The following is a 20,823-nucleotide window of genomic DNA, read 5'->3' as shown; positions in this document are numbered from 1 at the left end:
TTGGCTCCACCCCTAGATTTACTCTATTGTTGATCGCGTTGCTATGGCGATAAGAACAATACAAAGATTCCTAGTGAAGCCTCCTCCTAACATCACCCCATGTCCCAGCACAGGAAACACGCGTCATCATGAAGGGTATTTCTGCCTTCTAAACCTTCCAGGACACTGCCGGCTGCTCCTTTGCTCTTTCCTCAGTGTTTTTAGCCTCTAGAGATGATTTTCTTTTGATACATTGTTACTTTTACTGTAATTATATGTTATGATACGTTTTTGCTTTTACCGCTGTTAATTGGTGTTTATACGGCTGTTATATTTAATTAATTGTTGCTTATATTGCCATTATTACTCTTTAATTGGCCCAGGAATTGTTAACCGTACATTTCCTTTTCAGTGGATCCTTTTCAATTTTTTTGACATTTATTTCCCATTAAGACCGTGTTCACAATGTGATTTTGTGATTTAACCAAAAATTCAGATTCTCCTGAATATCAATTTTTTTTGTTGTGTTTCGCTTTATGAAAATTTTAGCAAATGACAACAGGGTTAAAAAAAAATGATATTTGGCTCTCACATTCCCGGCGCTGGTGCAGCCATATATTTTGTGGCATCTTTCCTTCAACCCTCGGGGTATCTTCATTGTGTGCCAATTAGGCTTCTATCCTGTTTACCCCGAGGCGCTGACGTAGTCGGGAGCAACGCGCGTCGGTGCCTTATGACTTCAGAGGACTAAAGATGCTCAAAGAAGACGTTCTGCTCTGAAGGAAAGACAACACCGGAGGAGATTTACAGAGGACATTTTTATGTTTTACTTTTACGCCCTACTTTTATTATACTTTGGGATCTGGATAGAACATGCGATTTGCATCACCTTCTATATAAATCGATTTTTGTATCCAAATTCGCACGAAATATTAACATCAAATTTCAGCACTAAAACCATCAATCTGTGACCAATATTCCAAACTGCTCCACAAAGCAACATTACTCCCGGCACCAAATAAAACCATACGGTGCAATTTTTACATCCACCATCCGCTCATATGGGCGAGAGGCACAATAATTCCTGCGATGGTGCAGACTGCTGCAACCCCCAGCACTGGAGATAACTGATCGTCGTCTTTAGATGCTATGGTCACGGTCACGCTTAGAGCGCTGGAGTGGACTACTTCTGTCCGTTGACCTCCCCATTACCACAATGTGACTGGATAGCGACAATGGGTGTGATAGGAGCCTAAAAATTATCCACCCATTTCTGCCAGAAATGTGATGACTACCATAGAAAAATATCTAATGCATGATACAAGGGATGAATCAATCACATTGTCGAAAAAGAGAAAAAAAAGACACTTAGTAAAGTGAATAAAAATATTATGAAAATGGGGAAAAAATTGATTATTTTTTATTAATTAGTATCAGCTCGTCTGCAACAACTCAAACGATAAAATTATCACATGACTTAACCTGCACGGAATTAAAATAAACAAATACAATAATGACATTCATTCTGTCTTCCAAAAATAACAGACTGACCAGCACCTCCGAACAGAATAAAGCAAGTGTGAACAAGGTGACCTTTCTTTGGTGGCCTAAACTGGCCAATTCATTGGGTCCCTAAACCTAATATTTATCAAAGATGCCTAGCTCGGTATAGACAAGTTTGATAAATATTATGGTTAGACACCCAAAGAATTGGTCAATTTATGCCGTCAAAGAAAGGTCACTATGTCGTGGTTGAACAAAGTGAACAAGAAATCCGATGACCCCAAAGTACCAAACAAGAGCCAAAAGTGTTTCAGTACATAATAAATACAACATATTGCCATTAAAATTCGTTCTAAATGCCAAAATGCGCAGAAAAAGGTGAAAGGAACAAGAAACCTTATTGATCTTGATAAATAATAAAAGGAAACCGCAGATGATATCACCCGAGTGCAGATAACACTGGAGGAAGATACATTGTATTGTTTAATATCAATAGCAATGTAGCAGAAAAAAGGAAATGATTGTACCATGTGCCATATACACCACCGGTGCCCCCCACCTAACTATATGCCATATACACCACCGGTGCCCCCCCAGCCATGTGCCATATACCCTACCGGTGCCCCCCACCTAACCACGTGCCATATACACCACCGGTACCCCCCTACCATGTGCCATATACACCACCGGTGCCCCCCCAGCCATGTGCCATATACCCTACCGGTGCCCCCCACCTAACCACGTGCCATATACACCACCGGTGCCCCCCTACCATGTGCCGTATACACCACCGGTGCCCCCCACCTAAGCACGTGCCATATACCCTACCGGTGCCCCCCACCTAACCACGTGCCATATACACCACCAGTGCCCCCCTACCATGTGCCGTGTACACCACCGGTGCCCCCCTACCATGTGCCGTATACACCACCGGTGCCTTCCTGTGTGGCAGAGAAGCCTCTTCCCTCTTAGGCCCCGGTGCCCGCTATGGCCGCTGTCTCGGCACTTAGTCGCTGCTTGTTCCGGACGCCGTCCTAGAGAGGAGCACGCGCTCGGCGATTGCAGAATTCTTCCTGCTGACAGTTTCTCAATGACACATTATGCAATTATCAGGTTATAAGAAGTTAGAAAACGTTTACATTAACCTGTGAAGGCCAAGACGCGGACGCTCCCTCGTGTTCTGCCGGATGTCACCGCTTCGGCTTCTGTTCCGGGTTGTCTTCACGTCACCGGGTCACTTCCTCTCCCGTCGGCCATTGCTCCTCGGTGACTCAGCGACATCGTACTGCGACTTCCGTGACACAGATTTCATGGCTCCGGGGCCGACGTACAAAGAGCCGACATGTTCTCTTCCTACTTGTGGGGAAGGAAAAACAAAACAACTTTTACTTACGTTTTCCACTTCTTAGCAATTACTTCTGCAGCCTGCAGTGTAGAGAATGGTGTTCTATATGTTCTATATTTTGCTTTTGACACATATAAATAATCATTCTCCTCTGGTCACCACCAGATATAATAAAGTACACCTACGCTACAAACTTTGCCCCATCTCCTAATCATTGCCATAGTCCAGGGATTTGTGCAAACAAGTCTCATGTCCTCCTGTCCATGGTAGACGGGAGAAGAGTCATCCAGCATCACAGTTGCCCCCTTTTCTCTATTTACTTCCCTCTTCTGGGGTCAAATTGCTCTATGCATGACATTATAATAATCTGCATAAAAGTATTGCGACTGAAGGTGCCAAAAGTGACCATTGTTTAAAAAACAAACTGTAATACCTCATTCTCCCTGCGGGGGAGCTGCAGAATAAGTCAAAGGGTTATTCCAAAAAAATAACAAGTTATTTCCTATCCATCCCCAGGATAACGTGCTGATCCCTGGGGGGGTTATACTATGGGGGCTATCAGCGATCCCAAAATCGGAGTCTCCACTTCATTCATTCTCTATGGAAGTGCTGGAGAAGGCCGAGCAGTGTCTTAGACTTTCACCAATACACGGAGTCTGACATTACACATGCTCTGCTCAATTCCAGAGGGGTCTACAGAGCACTAATCTTGGGATTACTGGTGGTCCCTGTAGTTTCACCCCCCCCCCCCCACGCTATCAGCAATAATCCTATTGATAGAGGAAATATAGGGACTAAACCTTAACATTTTCCTGCAGCTCCCCCGCAGGGAGAATGAGGTATTACACAGCTTTTTTTTTTTTTAATGAATGAGCCATCCGCTTTCTTTTGCCCCTTAAGTTTGGGGAAACCTTGTTTTTTTGGGTGAATAACCCTTTAATTCTTGTTGCGAATTTCCCTATAAATTATTGCTGATCTGTAGGGGGCACAAAACACGCTGCCTAATTTTTAGTCAATCTTGATCGCAGACGGGCAGAGCCCTCTGGTCTCACTGTATGCAGTAAGGGTTTCTTTGAAATCTGTAACCATAGAGGCACATAAGTCTGCGTAAGAGCTGTATACACAAAATGGTAGGAGACTTCTATAAATTTTACTTGCAAAATTGATTAAAAATGTAACAAAAATGATAGAGAAGGAGATCCAGCTCAACGAAATAGTGAAAAATCCATAATTTATTTCACTTAAAATATAGTGAAAGGACAGAACATCAGCATACAAAAAAATTAAAACCAAGGTCAACGCGTTTCCGGTGACTAAGCACCCTTAATCATGATTAAGGGTGCTTAGTCACCGGAAACGCGTTGACCTTGGTTTTAATTTTTCTGTATGCTGATGTTCTGTCCTTTCACTATATTTTAAGTGAAATAAATTATGGATTTTTCACTATTTCGTTGAGCTGGATCTCCTTCTCTTTCCTGTTCGTCCACGCCCTGACACAGCGGTTCCGTGCTCCGAGCTCTTGGGAATGTCGGTATGGTGAGCTGGATTTTGTTTTTTCCCCAAAAAAATTATGCAATGAAACAAGCGGTGGTAAATATGGACACGTCATGTATATGGATGAGCTTTGATGAGTGAGCAAATGGAAACGATCATTGCAGGAAGCCCAGCGACCAGAGCCCCAAGCAGCCAGTGCGGAGGTCTATCTTCATGTCATATAACACGTCGGTGTATGAAGCCTCATCATTGTATCCGGTGCAGCATATATTGGGTTAAATAAATCATAGAAGAGGCGTCCTGGATGTCGCCTACATAAGGCTGTCTCCGCCAGCCTCCTAGAAACTTCTCCAGGAGCCCCCTCGTTGCCCACCAGCCTGCAGAATGTTCCATGGCTTTCTTCTTTACACCCTTCTAGAAAATTGTACATGTGCCAATAGGGATGGTCCCGCTGGTTAAATATTTCCTAACGCTTTCCTTAGGGGGAGGGCTGCCTGCACGCAGCTGTTGTTTGGGGGTCTATGATCAGCTTACTTATGGGGGGGACAGCTAATAGAAAGGCATTGAAGAAAGCGGGCGACTCCTTTAAGTAAACAGTTTGCCTTGACGTAATATCGGTGTGATCGCACAATCTGCAACGTCAAGACATAATTCTGTTGTGCAACATCTATACAGTATGTGTGTGCTGGAATTTGTGTGATACAATGTAATAATATCATAGGGGATATTAAATCTTTTAGTAACAGTATTTGCCGGACATGGGATCAAAAGGAGTTTTTTTCTCTTTTTTTCCTCCCTTTTTTCCCTCGATTTTTTTTTTTTTTTCTTTTTTTTCCCTCTTTATTTCCTTTTTCTTTTCTTTTTTTATCTTTTTTCCATGTTTTTTCTTATTCTTTTTTTCCTTTGTTTTTTTCCCCTTTTTTCTCTTTAGTTTAATCTGTTCCCTCATTTTTTTCTTTATTTTTCTTTTTTTTCCCCTATTTTTGTTTTCCTCTTTTTTCCTTTTTTCTCTGAAACTCCTTATGTATCATGTCATCTGCTGAACATTGTTTCCAGACATATATAGATGAATGCACATTTATTTGTTATCTACATACTGATAGGGCATTTATATTACAGATATTAAGGTGTCTTGTTCGTGTTGGTTTGCACTTTGTTTTTCTCTGGCAATAGGCCACAATTAATCATTTGTGTATTGTCATAGAGCAATTTTCCTTTTGGTCTTGTGGTTTTAATTGCTAATTTTTGGCATCAAACTGTTTGGGCGCACGGCAGAGCTCGGAAGGAAGGAGCGCCGTTTTGGAATGCAGAGTTTGATAGAATGGTCTGCGGGCATTATGTTGCGTTTGCAGAGCCCCTGATGTGCCTAAACAGTAGAAACCCTCCACAAGTGACCCCATTTTGGAAACTAGACCCCCCAAGGAACTTATCTAGATGTGTGGTGAGAACTTTGAATGCCCAAGTGCTTCACAGAAGTTTAGAATGCAGAGTCGTGAAAATAAAAAATATTTTTTTTTCCACAAAAAAGATATTGTAGCCCCCAAGTTTTTATTTTCACAAGGGTAACAGAAGAAATTGGACTGCAATAGTTGTTGTCCAATTTATCCCGAGTACGCTGATGTGCCATATGTGGGGGTAAACCACTGATTGGGCGCATGGCAGAGCTCGGAAGGGAAGGAGCGCCTTTTTGGAATGCAGACTTTGATAGAATGGTCTGTGGGCATTATGTTGCGATTGCAGACCCTCTGATGTACCTAAACTGTAGTAACCCCCCACAAGTGACCCCATTTTGGAAACTAGACCCCCCAAGGAACTTATCTAGATGTGTGGTGAGAACTTTGAATGCCCAAGTGCTTCACAGAAGTTTAGAATGCAGAGTCATAAAAAAAATATATATATATATTTTTCCACAAAAAGGATTTTGTAGCCCCCAAGTTTTTATTTTCACAAGGGTAACAAGAGAAATTGGACCCCAGAAGTTGTTGTCCAATTTATTCCGAGTATGCTGATGCCCCATATGTGGGGGTAACCCACTGTTTGGGCGCACGGCAGAGCTCAGAAGGGAGGGAGCACCATTTGACTTTTTGAGCGCAAAATTGGCTGTCGTGTTTTGAGACCACCTGATGTACCTAAACAGTGGAAACCCCCCAAATCTAGCTCCAACCCTAACCCCAACACACCCCTAACCCTAATCCCAACCTGATCCATAATCCTAATCACTAACCCTAACGATAATCACAACCCTTACCCCAAAACAACCCTAATGTCAACCCTAACCATAACCCTAATCAAAACCCTAAATCCAACACACCCCTAATCCTAATCTCAACCCTAACCTCAAACCTAACCCTAATCCCAATACACCCCTAATCACAACCCTAACCTTAACCCTAATCCCAAACCTAACCCTAATCCCAAGCGTAACCCTAATGCCAACCCTAACCCTAATACCAACCCTAATCCAAACCCTAACCCTAATCCCAACTCTAACCCTAACTTTAGCCCCAACCCTAGCCCTAACTTTAGCCCCAACCCTAACCCTAGCCCTAAGGCTACTTTCACACTTGCGTCGTTTGGCATTCCGTCGCAATCCGTCGTTTTGGACAAGAAACGGATCCTGCAAATGTGCCCGCAGGATGCGTTTTTTGCCCATAGACTTGTATTGCCGACGGATCGTGACGGATGGCCACACGTCGCGTCCGTCGTGCACTGGATCAGTGTTTTGGCGGACCGTCAGCACAAAAAAACTTTCAATGTAACGTTTTTTTGTACGTCGCATCCGCCATATCTGACCGCGCATGCGTGGCCGTAACTCCGCCCCCTCCTCCCCAGGACATAGATTGGGCAGCGGATGCGTTGAAAAACTTCATCCGCTGCCCACGTTGTGCACAATTTTCACAACGTGCGTCGGTATGTCGGGTCGATGCATTGCGACGGCCCCGTACCGATGTAAGTGTGAAAGAAGCCTAACCCTAAATTTAGCGCCAACCCTAACTCGAAATTTAGCCCCAACCCTAACCCTAAATTTAGCCCTAACCCTAACCCTAGCCCTAACCCTACCCCTAGCCCTAACCCTACCCCTAACCCTAACCCTACCCTTAACCCTAACCCTAATTTTAGCCCCAACTGCTCTTCTCCTGCCGGCCGGCAGATGGAGACAGATGGCGGGCGCACTGCGCATGCGCCCGCCATTTTCTTACCGGAGGAAGAAGCCGGCGACCAGGAGGAGCAGCAATAGGATCCAGGGACACAGGTGAGTATTGTAGGGTCCCCGAATCCCCCTATTTCTCTGTCCTCTGATGTGCGATCACATCAGAGGACAGAGAATTACACTTTGACTTTTTTTTTTTTTTTGCGGTCGCCGGTAAACAGTTAATTACCGGCGATCGCAAAACAGGGGTCGCTAAAACCGACCCCGATCATGCTCTTTGGGGTCTCGGCTACCCCCGGCAGCCGAGACCCCAAAGATTCTCGCGGGGCCGGCCGGCAGGTGCACTGCGCATGCGCCCGCCATTTTGAAGATGGCGGCGCCCACCGGGAGACACGAGGAGCATCGGGGGAGATAGGTGAGTATTGGGGGGCCACCTGGGACCCCTTTTCTCTGTCCTCCGATGTGCAATCACATCGGAGGATAGAGAAATTAAAAAGAGATTGCGTTTTTTTTTTTTTTTTGCGATCGCCGGTAAACGGTTAATTACCGGCGATCGCAAATGCGGGGTGGGTTAAAAACCCCCCGAATAATGTTCTCTGGGGTCTCGGCTACCCTCGGCAGCCGAGACCCCGGAGAAAATCCGACTGGGGGGGGTGCTATTTACTTTTTCCACAGCGCCGTTAATTAACGGCGCTGTGGTTTAAGTACCCTTAGCGGCCGCCGTTAAAAGGCGTATCGGCGGTCGCTAAGGGGTTAAACAGGAGTGATTCTAGTCACTGACAGCAAGCAGAGAATGTAACCAAGGTTTATCATATATCATTATATTTTGCAATGTAAAATGTCTGATTGGTTCAATATACAAAAATCTCGATTAAATTTGCATTTTATCAGGAAACATTTACGGTGTGTGGGGTTTTTGTGGTTTATATTAGGGGTAAGCAGTGGACAGACAATTAATATCTTCAAGCATGGATTACTTGGTCCAAGGGCCACATTGCCATATTGAACCAATCCCAAGGGCCACAAAAAAATGTAAATTCGTAATTGCATGAATACATCACCAGAACCACCGTCAGTACATTAATACATCTCCAGTACATTAACAAAAAACCAGAACCAAGTTTTGAGTATTTGAGGAGGATTTGGAGGGTTTCTGCTAAAAAGAAATTAGTATGAACACATGCTAACTTAAACTGAGCTTTGGTAGCAGAAAATTGCCAAATCCTCCTCAACTCAATCTCAGATCTCTAAGTTTTGAGGATTTTTAAGTTTTAACGTAGACATGAAGCATGTTATGGATGGTTACATGTGTACAAGATCAGAACCACAGTCAGTACGGGAGTGTGGCACCAAATCCACCATTAGTTCATGAATGCAGAGCCAGATCCACCATCAGTACATGAATGCAAAGCAAGAACCACCGCCAGTACATGATTGCAGAGCCAGAACCACTGCCAGTACATGAGTGTGGCACTAGAATCACCATTAGTTCATGAATGCACTGCCAGAACCACCATCAGTACATGAATGCAAAGCAAGAACCACCGCCAGTACATGATTGCAGAGCCAGAACCACTGCCAGTACATGAGTGTGGCACTAGAATCACCATTAGTTCATGAATGCACTGCCAGAACCACCATCAGTACATGAATGCAAAGCAAGAACCACCGCCAGTACATGATTGCAGAGCCAGAACCACTGCCAGTACATGAGTGTGGCACTAGAATCACCATTAGTTCATGAATGCAGTGCCAGAACCACCATCAGTACATGATTGCAACACTATTTCTAACCCTAAAAAATACGGGCATCATGTTCAAAATAGTGCAGCAAGAAGGCGCTCATGTGTCAGGTGCTTCCATAAGGTCCAAGCCCACGGTGTGTTGGCAGCGTTGGACTGGAGTAGTTTGGGCCCACCAGAGAAAATCATTCTTGGGGCCCACTATGCCTAATGGGTACTAGCTGCCGAGTCTTCCCTTAACTTCCATCTAGTCAAGCTTATAATCATGGAATTTATTCCAACTATATACCTGCCCAGACTATCACCTGACAAACCAGCAACACGCTCATTTGTTGGGTGCAATGATTTTTATGCTTGATTTAAAAACATATTGATCGGCAGCAGATAATTTTGCGTAAACAAGTCAAGTGCTGCCGAGAACAATTATATTTTATAAGCAAAGACAGATTGTATTAATTAAACGTGCCACATACACACACCAAACGCATGACACACCAGTCACACGCTAGATACAGGATACATACACACGTCACATGACTCCTACACACCAATCACAAACTGGTCAAATGTCAGTGTGAGCCCGCAGCTGTGATCGGAGGTATAAAGTTTACCTCCTGTCATTGGTGTCAGCTGATGGGACTACTCCTCCCATTATCTGATACCTGCTGCTGCTAATAACAGCAAGAGCAGAAGCGGCTGATTGGAGTATTCATCAGCCGGCCCCCTAAATAAACAATTAGAAGGAAGAAAAAAAGCATGGGTTCCCCTATATTTTTTATAACCCTCATCTGTCAGCATTAGCAAGGCTATGAAGAATAGAGGGGTCCCCATGCTGTTTTTTTAACCCCTTCATGACCATGGGATTTTTAATTTTTCCGTGTTCGTTTTTCACTCCCCTCCTTCCCAGAGCCATAACTTTTTTTTTTTTCCGTCAATTTGGCCATGTGAGGGCTTATTTTTTGCGGGACGAGTTGTACTTTTGAACGACATCATTGGTTTTAGCATGTCGTGTACTAGAAAACGGGAAAAAAATTCCAAGTGCGGTGAAATTGCAAAAAAAGTGCAATCCCACACTTGTTTTTTGTTTGGCTTTTTTGCTATGTTCACTAAATGCTAAAACTGACCTGCCATTATGATTCCCCAGGTGAGTACGAGTTCATAGACACCTAACATGACTAGGTTATTTTTGTAAAGAGATAAGTAAAGACAGGTGTCTTAGAGATGTTTCTCCATTACTAAGTTGTGGGCTTGATGTCACCAGACAATACAAAGGTGACATCAACCCCACAAATATGATCCCCGCTTACTAATCCTATGGTTGTATGGGAGCTAAAGACACAGCCAGAATAAAGTCTTTTAATTGAAAGAGTGACACAGATTCCTTCAGACAATAACCACATTTTCATTGGCTCCCACTCAAACATTAAAAATAAATTCGATGAGTAACGAGCATCCCGAGCAACACAGGAAGTGAGTGCCTAACAAACAGACAATCCCTTTTGCTGTCCGAGTTCTCTGCTGTGATTTGCTGTAGTCAGTGGCGTAACTTGAAGCTTGTGGGCCCCAATGCCAAATTTTAAACAGGGTTCCCAACTGCAGGAGATCTTTAATTCTAATAGTCTTTGTATGTGGGTCAAAGGAAGCTTCTGGGTCCCTCTTGGCTCCAGAGCCTGTTTGAAATTGCAACCCCTGCACCTACTATAGATACACCCCTGGTTGTAGTGCCCGCCTAAAGAGAAAGAAGGGAGCAGCAAGGATCTGTGACTATCCTTAAGTATTAATAATTTAGCCAGTATATTATTTAATTGTGAATAATCATGGATTCTTTTCTTCTCTTGGATCATGTGATCTCATGGGTGAGACCCTGCGAATAGCTTGACTACAAGTTCTCTCAAGGAGATCACCATCTCAGAAACTTGAACTTTTAGTATGATGAAACTCCAAGGACTGGTTCTCTACAAAGGGAAACAGTAACTTCTATCACAACTATTGATGATGATCACACAGCTCCTGTCCCACCACAAGTAACTTCTATCACAACTACTGATGATGATCACACAGCTCCTGTCCTACCACAAGTAACTTCTATCACAACTACTGATGATGATCACACAGCTCCTGTCCCACCACAAGTAACTTCTATCACAACTACTGATGATGATCACACAGCTCCTCTCCCACCACCCAGTTGTAATGAAGGAGATCACAGTTCAGCCTCCTAGCCTGCGCAGTTTTGGTGTCCATTATCCGCACCTACGTCAATTAGTTACCCCAAAGCACAACTTCTTTATTCTTTGTCTTTTGTGTTATCGCTTTTTTTGCTGAATGTCACTGACTCCCACAGCAATGAACACTATTTCTTCTCCGTTTCTGAGGTTGGACATTGCAAAAACTGTAGCACCTGCATGATATTTGCACGCATTCATTTGAAACCCAATGCACAAAAATCAGTCCGACCTCCGCCCCAATATGTAAGTCAAAGATGGGACATACATGATATAAAATCCTTTTAAATATCTATATTGTTAGATTTCTTTATTATTCTCAGTCAAATAGAATATTTTATTTTAAAAAAAAAAAAAAAAATCTAACAAAAAAGAAAATAAATATCAGCACGGCCCGCAAATGCCCAAGCCAAATTATAATAAAGAATGCAAAATGATACATATATATAAAAAAATAATAACAGTAGAATAAAAGATGGCGTTTTACAGTAGGGACTAACATGGTGACAGCGGGTGATGACGGACAGATGGGTTTAACGCCTTCATCTCCAGCGTGACGCATCGGCTGGTTCGCGAAGGGTTAAGAAGCAGGCACAGTAAGACAGTAGAAGCTTGCTTTGCAAGGCTGCAGCTTGTTGGTACAGTAAGTTCAGCATGCATCATATATAATTTGTGGCTACGCAGTAGCCCTACTAAATCATATGCTACTGAGGAAGTTTCTTCCGGCATCACAAACTCCCCGTGAGGCTTCAGAGGCCGACTCCAGGAGAGACTGCACTTAACCGAAAACTCCCCCTTACATCATAATCACAGAATTCGGAGATGAGCTGCTCTCTGAGAAGGTCCTGCTGTCAATCAACTGCTTTAGTTGCCCTAAAGTTTGCAGAATTGAGATGGAAGGTCCATGGAGGTCACTAGAGATGAAGACGTTGTTACCGTCAATGTGTGTAACGAAATAAACTGCATCACCACTGGTTATATGGAATATCACTAGCACACCAGGGATAGTCAATAAACCCCTGGACCACCAGAGTCAATCAAAACCTCCGAATGTTCACTAGATCCTCAATGATACTCAGTAATCACCAGTTATGGATAGAGAAAAAATAAAGAGACAGAACTTAACGTCATTGGGTCACCATGTGGTAGTGAAATTATTGTGTATGAATCTATCATTGGGTCATCACAACTGTTAAACCCCTGGACCACCAGGGACAATTACAGCTTCCAAATTATCACTAGAGCTTCAATGATACCCAGTAACCACCACTGGAGGAGAGAGAAAAAATAAAGAATCACCAGTTAGAGATAGGACTCCCCATCATTGGGTCACCATGTTGTAGTGAAATTATTTTGTATGAATCTATCATTGGGTCATCACAAGCCGGTGGTCATAACTGTTAAACCCCTGGACCACCAGGGACAATTACAGCTTCCAAATTATCACTAGAGCTTCAATGATACCCAGTAATCACCACTGGAGGAGAGAGAAAAAATAAAGAATCACCAGTTAGAGATTGGGTCACCATGTTATAGTGAAATTTTTTCAAAGGAATCTATCATTGGGTCATCACGAAAACGGTGGTCATAACTATTCAACCCCTGGACCACCAGGGACAATCACAGCCTCCAAATGTTCACTAGATCCTCAATGATACCCAGTAATCACCAGTTGAGGATAGGAAAAAAAGAAATCACCAGTTAGGAACAAGACTCTGCACCCCATAATTGGGTCACCATGTTGCAGTGCGTTATTTGGGTCATCACAAGCAGGTGGTCATAGCTATTAAACCCCTGGACCACCAGGGACATTTACTGAGGTCGCTAGAGATGGAGAAATTCTGTCAGTAATGCTGGACACTGGCAGCAGGATCACATGCAATACTAGTAGCACACCAGGGATAGCTACTAAACCCCTGGACCACCAGGAATAACCAGTATATCATGAAATATGATCAATAGATCATCAAAGATACCCAATGAGCACCGGATAGGAGTTCATGAGGTCACTATGTTGAGTTTTTGTCTCTATTTCAAACCCTGGGTCTTGACAATCAGGTGGTCACTATTGTTCTCCTTTCATAACTACGGTAACTATATAGTTTCTCTGCAAACTCATGGAGTCAGTAATGGAGCAGATCCAGAGCGAGGATCTCACAGAACAGCGGATCTCAGCTTCAAAAGCTCCCGAGAGTATAATGAGGGGAAATGATACATTGTGATTAATTGCAGTCCAATCTTCATTTTTTGGCCTGGAGTTGTCCTTTAATTAGGTTAAGGGATTTTTAATACGCCTTGTGCAAAAGAGAGTTTGGCTGAAAAACCTAAAAGGTTTACTAAATTGATCAGTTTGGGGTTATCATTCATTATGATGGCACCAATGTTTGGCTTATTGCCCACTCCACTGACAATTAAGAATCGTGGTAATTGAATTATCGTAATTACATAATTCCCATTGAAATCAATAAGAAATCATAATGCACATCCTTTTAAGAGAAGGAATTTTATTTTTCATTATTTTTTTATTAATTTTTATTCTCAACGGAAAGGGTCCCTAATGGGGTCTTTTCCACCCTCCATATTTACTAAAGTGATATATTGCTAAGGAGAAATCATACTGTGCATCCTTTTTAAATCAATAATTGTATTTTTCATAAATTTTTTATTTTAATAATGTTTATTTTTATTTTCAGAGGGTCCCTAAAGGGGTCTTTTCCACCCTCCATATTTCCTAAAGTGATATATTTCAAGTGCAATACACTGCCTGACCACCTGGAGTGCTGTTGAGGAGAGTGCATCTCCACACATTGCACAATACTCTACAGTGCCATCTAGTGGTGAAAATATATAGTGCTGAAGTTGATATTTCCTAATCTATTAATAGATGCGAAATTTGCAGGGCTTAAAATGCGTTTGCAAGCTTCAGAGGAGGAGGAGCAGCCGGATCAAATCTTCCTCTTTCAATCATACATAATAGAATCTAATGTATTCTCTTTTTTGTGTTTTATTCTGTATTACAAAATAAATAACATGCTTTGATAAAAAGTCATTAAACCCATTTTTTTCCCTCCCAGACCCAGTGCACAGCAGGAGATGGGTAACCACACTTGGATTGCATCCCATAGTTCACATTCAAAATGTCACCCCAAAGGCGGACACTGGAACAGCAGAGCCGAGTGAGTTCTATCCATTTCTTTTCCAGCGATCATCTCCAGGTAATCACTGTCCCGAGCGCCAGCGTTAAAATTAAAGCTTCGAATGTGCGGGGGTTTAACTCGTCGAATGCCAGACCACGTTGCAGCATGTTGCTTGACATTACTGTGAGAGTGAACGCCCCATCTGTGCGGCTGAGCATATACAAGACTAGGCGCATTTCTGGTCTTTTGCAGCAGCAGCAGATAAAAAAAATAAAGGATATGCATCAGGAGCGACATGCATGGAATATTAAACATGCCCCTTGGATTTCTCGCCGCGTGTCGAATAATATATGTAAAAAATAAATAAAATAGATATTTTTGTTTTCCGGTTCATTTGATCATCTCCTGTGAATTCAGCCCCTTATCCCCCTTCTCCCCCCCAAAAAAAAACATCAAGCAATTACAACGCAATTACTTTCCACGGAAGCTTTTTTTTTGGTAAATTTCCTTAACCACTTCATTGCTGGTGAGGGCAATGATGAAGCTAAGGAGCATTGCATATGTGTGCGACCCGGGGCGAAGCGAGCCGAGTCTTGTCCACTTCTTTTACGCTGTTTGGCATAGAAAAGCGATTTGGAGCAGATCTTGGCGGAGACAGAATAGGTTGGTGGCGGCGGTGTTGTTGGCGGTGGCGGGCTGAATTGTGACTCGTTACAGTTTTCGGTCCTCCCAGCAGTGTTTCTTTGCTCCTGGCTCCACCTGTTCTTCCAGCTGTTGAAAATATTACAGTTAAAGGGGAAGTGCACCTTAATTAACCCCTATAGGCCTCCTTTTTTTTTTGCATCACAAGGTTGCAGTCTGAAAACCCCCCATAACCGCTTACCTGGTTTCCCTGTGTCACTGTCCTGGGTCCCCCTACTCCTGCGGCTGCACTCCTAGGCAATTATCTTTAGTTTCAGTGGTTATTGCTAAATAATCTGAACTGTGAAAATAAGGAAAATAAGTGGAAAATGAGTCAAATTCTGTACAATACAATGCAAAAAAAAAAGGTGGAGAACACAATTTACATATTTGGAAAAATCAAAGAAGCCAATCTCAAAGTGATTTTGTAAAATGTTTAAATCTCAGATTTTATGCTTAATAATTTCTTAATATTTCTTTACATATTTGTTTTTATCCATATTCCTTGTATAGATACATAATAAATTCTGACTACCTGAAACCGCCACTAGAGGGAGCTCAATAGCAGTCATATAGTTGTGCATTGAATGCTATAATAAGGCACTGTGCAGTGAGCTCCCTCTAGTGGTGGCTTTTGTAGATGCACCATAGAAAATAATTGGTGCCATGTGAAGAAGGCAGCTCTTTTCTCCTGCCTTCAGCTGCATTGCTATCAAAGTGTACTCATTGGGAGTACAGATGATGGCAGTGATGGGTCAGCTCAAATCCTGAGTCTCTCTAGCGGCTGCAGGAGATTGTTTCTATAAGCAAAACACTCAGAGAGAGGTGCTGACCCATCACTGCCATCATCTGTACTCCAAGTGATATCAATGGAGTTAAATGTAGCAAATAGTATGGGGAAAAGCAGCTTCGATGCAATTTTTTACAGGAATGAAGACAAAAAAATCAAAAATCAAAGTGATTTGCAAAGTTTCATAACTTTCCATGTAGGACAAAATTATAAATAAAAATAAATTTTAGTTACTGGTACTCTATAAATATAATCTAGTAAAATAAACAATAAAAATACTTAATATAGTTTAATAAAAAATCTATTTGATATGGGCACAAAACACCAAAGTAATCTCAAAAAATCAGAATTTAAAAATTTGGCAGAAATAGACTCATTTGATTGCTATATTTTACGTTGGGATATGTTTTCGTCATTTCCACCTCTTTGCAATGGTTTTCTGATAATCCGAAATATTCAAAGTTTCAAAATGATTCAGGATTCGATTCAAATTTTAACTTTTGGGGGCAATACTCAGTATGAACACTAGATGGCGATACATATTAACAAATCTATGGTTCTCTTCTTTTTGAGGCAATACTCTGTATGGCGATACATGTTAATAAATCTATGGTGCCCTTCTTTTTCAGGCAGTGCACAGTATTACCACTAGATAACGATACATATTAACAAATCTATGGGACTCTTCTGGCGTATGTAATGGAGGATAACCTGACTTTCCAGCAATCTTGTACCTGGGACAATAGAAAGTGCTTACCCCTAAGTCTCAGACATGGGGTCCTGTCTGATAGTTAATATATATCAGATATATGCTACATTTAGTCTCAAAGTCTCCCGACCTCGCACTCACGCGTTTTCCAGCACTTGCTCCTCCCCGGCCGCAGCAATCTTCTTATAACAGTAGATCATTTCGGCCACCAGCCATATTGTGAGCACTACGATGAGGACGTACATCATGATCTCTGAGACTATAGATGCGATATCCCTGTTTCCTGTGCCGGGAGACAGAGTCTTATCGATCAATTCATCATCAGAAGCATCATCAGTACATGAATACGTAACCAAAATCATCATCAGTACATAAATAGATAAAACACCAGAACCATCATCAGTACATGAATAAGTAACCAAAATCATCATTAGTAAATAAATAGATAGAACACCAGAACCATCATCAGTACATGAATACGTAACCAGAACCATCATCAGTACATAAATAGATAGAACACTAGAGCCATCAACCGTACATGAAGACTACATGAAACTTTCTAAAAATCCTCCGTAAAAACTGCTTCAAAATCTCTTTGAAAACCTTTTCAGTTCTTATTTTTTGGAATTTCACTTTGCTTTTCATAGGAGGAGTTTTTGGAGGGTTTTTTTTGTTACTGAAAAGGTTTTGGAAAACTTCTGGTAGACAAAAAAGAAAGTGCTGGTGACTTCTAAGTCGTGATTCCAGCAGAAGACCTCTGCAAACTAGGCGCTGTCCAATCAAAAGGCTTCAAAGAAGAGAGGAGAAAAAAACTCTTCCAAAACTTTTCAATAAATAAAAACTCCTCCAAAAACTTCCCCCCCCCCCAAAAAAAAAAAAAAAACTGCTTAAACAACTCATGGTGTTTAATTGTCTCCAGAAACTCCATGTTCCCCCTTTTTTGTGTCGTCACTCACCTTTGCTCACCACTGTGATGTCCATTAATTTGGTGACGTTGGTGTTGTATTCGTGGCTTTCGAAGATCAGCGTGTGGTTGACGCTGCACATGTAGGTCCCCGCGTGATCGAACGACACGTTGGAGATGACCACGGACATGTCCTGCAAGTCGTCCGTGCGTCTGCTCCCGTTCCACTTCAGGCGCCCTACGAAGCGCTCGTCGTCCACGATCGTCTGCGGGTACTGGTAGGTGAGGATCTGGGCGGGGAAGACAAAAGGGACGTCAAGTGTCCGCAGAGCTCAACCTTTGGTGCAACCGTGCAAGGGCCCGGAGGTCAGGGGCCACATCACCTCCCAAGCAGGTGGAATTGTGCATGGTCAGGAACTATTGGCCTGTAAAGGGGCCATATATTGTCCATGCACAGGGGCCTCTTCTGTCTGCGTCCACGATGCAAGGGCCCCAGAGGTCAGGGGCCACTACAACCTACTGGTTATACCAGCAGTACATATATAATTATACACAGGAGATGCCCGGGTTATACCCACTGTAGATATATCATTATATACAGGAGATGCCCAGGTTATACCAGCTGTACATACAGTATATAATTATATACAGGAGATACCCAGGTTATACCAGCTGTACATATATCATTATATACAGGAGATGCCCAGGTTATACCAGCATGGTCTGTCGTACAGGTAATATATCCCTCTCCATGCTCCAGAAACACATGGGCTACTTGCACAATAAACAAGTCTGTAGGAACCTGTTCACACACCACCAAGAATCTTGAAGACACAAAAGAGCACAGTGAGGTCAAAAATACTCTGTTGTAAAAAAAAATCACAGTAATAAGCAAGTGCTAGTCAAAAGATGGAAAAAACGGTATTTAGTTGATACTTTATTTGCAAAAAATATATACTAAGCTGCTCCACCAATCGTCAAGGTATACCCATATAGAGCAGTCCTATATAATGTATGTAATCCCTATCTGATGTATTTAAAAACCTGATCATCTGTATAGTACCTGTATAAGCAGGGTTCAGAGAGGGAATATCCATGTGGACATGCTGGATGGAACAGCTTTGATACAAAAGACCCATAAGGAGTGGTGGACTCCCTAGTCTTGTAGAAACAAGAGAACAATTACAGAACCAAAAAACACATGGGCTACTTGCACAATGAACAAGTCTATAGGAACATGTTCACACCACCAAGAAACTTGAAGACACAAAAGAGCACAGTGAGGTCAAAAATACTCTGTTGTAAAAAAAAATCACAGTAATAAGGGTATATGGGTATACCTAGACGATTGGTGGAGCAGCTTAGTATACATTTTTTGCAAAAATAGTATCAACTAAATACCCTGTTTTTTTCCATCTTTTGACTAGCACTTGCTTATTACTGTGATTTTTTTTTTACAACAGAGTATTTTTGACCTCACTGTGCTCTTTTGTGTCTTCAAGTTTCTTGGTGGTGTGTGAACAGGTTCCTACAGACTTGTTCATTGTGCAAGTAGCCCATGTGTTTCTGGTTCTGTAATTGTTCTCGTGTTTCTACAAGACTAGGGAGTTACCCACCACTCCTTATGGGTCATTTGCATCAAAGCTGTTCCATCCAGCATGTCCACATGAAAATTCCCTCTCTGAACCCTGCTTATACAGGTACTATACAGATGATCAGGTTTTTAAATACATCAGATAGGGATTAAATACATTAGGCAGGACTGCTCTATATGGGTATACCTTGACGATTGGTGGAGCAGCTTAGTATACATTTTTTTTTGCAAAAAAAGTATCAACTGAATACCCTGTATTTTTTCATTTTTTGACTAGCACTTGCTTATTACTGTGATTTTTTTTTACAACAGAGTATTTTTGACCTCACTGTGCTCTTTTGTGTCCTCTCCATGCTCCATCCGCCATTGTCCCTTCAGCTGTATATCTGTCTCTTCACTGATTACTCACCAGGTCAAATTTCTCCATTCCTTCTCCTTTAAAATACCACTCTGTGAAGGTTTTGGCCACCGTCTCTCCTCGCTTCTTGCAGGAAATACATCGGATCTTAAATTCTTTCCCAGCGACGGCTTCCGTCTCCGGATCGACCTCTACGCAGCCAGACCAGCAGGTGTACGCTAGGTGGAAAGAAGACAACGTTATGTTACCGTCTGCATAGAAAAACTGTAAAATCCATACAGACATCTCCGGAGAGGGGACAGATCACCCTCACATTAATCATATGGTATTAATTATAACTGGGGAAGTGAGAAACAGCTGACACTTCAACCTCCATTGAAATAGAACCTCCTGTCATGAGCAGGTAATTACAACAGGGGATCTGCTTACAGCCAGCCACCAAGTCTAGGATTTGTATAAACCTAGGCAGAGAAATACAATTTCCGAAGCAAGACTGAATTATCTCAGACTTTCCGGAGCCAGTAATGAATATTGGGGTTTGCATTGATCCGATATTTATGGGAGATATATTTTCGGCATTGTGACGAACATAACGCATTGACTCACATCACACATCACACATCATTTCCGGAGCCAGTAATGAATATTGGGGTTTGCATTGATCCGATATTTATGGGAGATATCATCATTTCCGGAGCCAGTAATGAATATTGGGGTTTGCATTGTTCCGATATTTATGGGAGATATCTGTTATGAAAGGTAATTCAGTACCACAATGGACATAGAGGTCAGCGCACATACAGTGACAGGGCAATAACCCAAAAAACAAGAACGAGCTCTGAGACGTGGGAACTCTGTTAACCACAATCCCTAATCCTCTCAAACCAACACTAGAGGCAGCCGTGGATTGCGCCTAACGCTGCCTATGCAACTCGGCACCGCCTGAGAAACTAGCTAGCCTGAAGATAGAAAATAAGCCTACCTTGCCTCAGAGAAATACCCCAAAGGAAAAGGCAGCCCCCCACATATAATGACTGTGAGTAAGATGAAAAGACAAACGTAGAGATGAAATAGACTTAGCAAAGTGAGGCCCAACTTTCTGAACAGAGCGAGGATAGGAAAGGTAACTTTGCGTTCAACACAAAACCCTACAAAAACCACGCAAAGGGGGCAAAAAGACCCTCCGTACCGAACTAACGGCACGGAGGTAC

The 20,823-nt window shown here is 42.4% G+C and overlaps 1 protein-coding gene across 1 annotated transcript; it reads right to left on the bottom strand.

The window, feature by feature from the left end:
* Positions 1 to 15,241: 15,241 nt before the first annotated feature.
* LOC138651608 (sodium channel regulatory subunit beta-1-like) lies at positions 15,242 to 19,897 on the bottom strand. The gene is made up of 5 exons (XM_069741924.1): positions 19,664 to 19,897; positions 17,713 to 17,950; positions 16,898 to 17,039; positions 15,460 to 15,558; positions 15,242 to 15,347 (listed from the first exon to the last, which is right to left on the bottom strand). Exons 1-4 carry the CDS (start codon positions 19,895 to 19,897, stop codon positions 15,492 to 15,494), a joined length of 681 nt encoding a protein of 226 aa, XP_069598025.1. The 3' UTR covers positions 15,242 to 15,347; positions 15,460 to 15,491.
* Between the last annotated feature and the right edge of the window lie 926 nt (positions 19,898 to 20,823).

The sequence above is a fragment of the Ranitomeya imitator genome, chromosome 10, assembly GCF_032444005.1.
Source record: "Ranitomeya imitator isolate aRanImi1 chromosome 10, aRanImi1.pri, whole genome shotgun sequence".
Lineage (NCBI taxonomy): Eukaryota > Metazoa > Chordata > Amphibia > Anura > Dendrobatidae > Ranitomeya > Ranitomeya imitator.
This window is presented reverse-complemented; position numbering and strand designations above follow the sequence as displayed.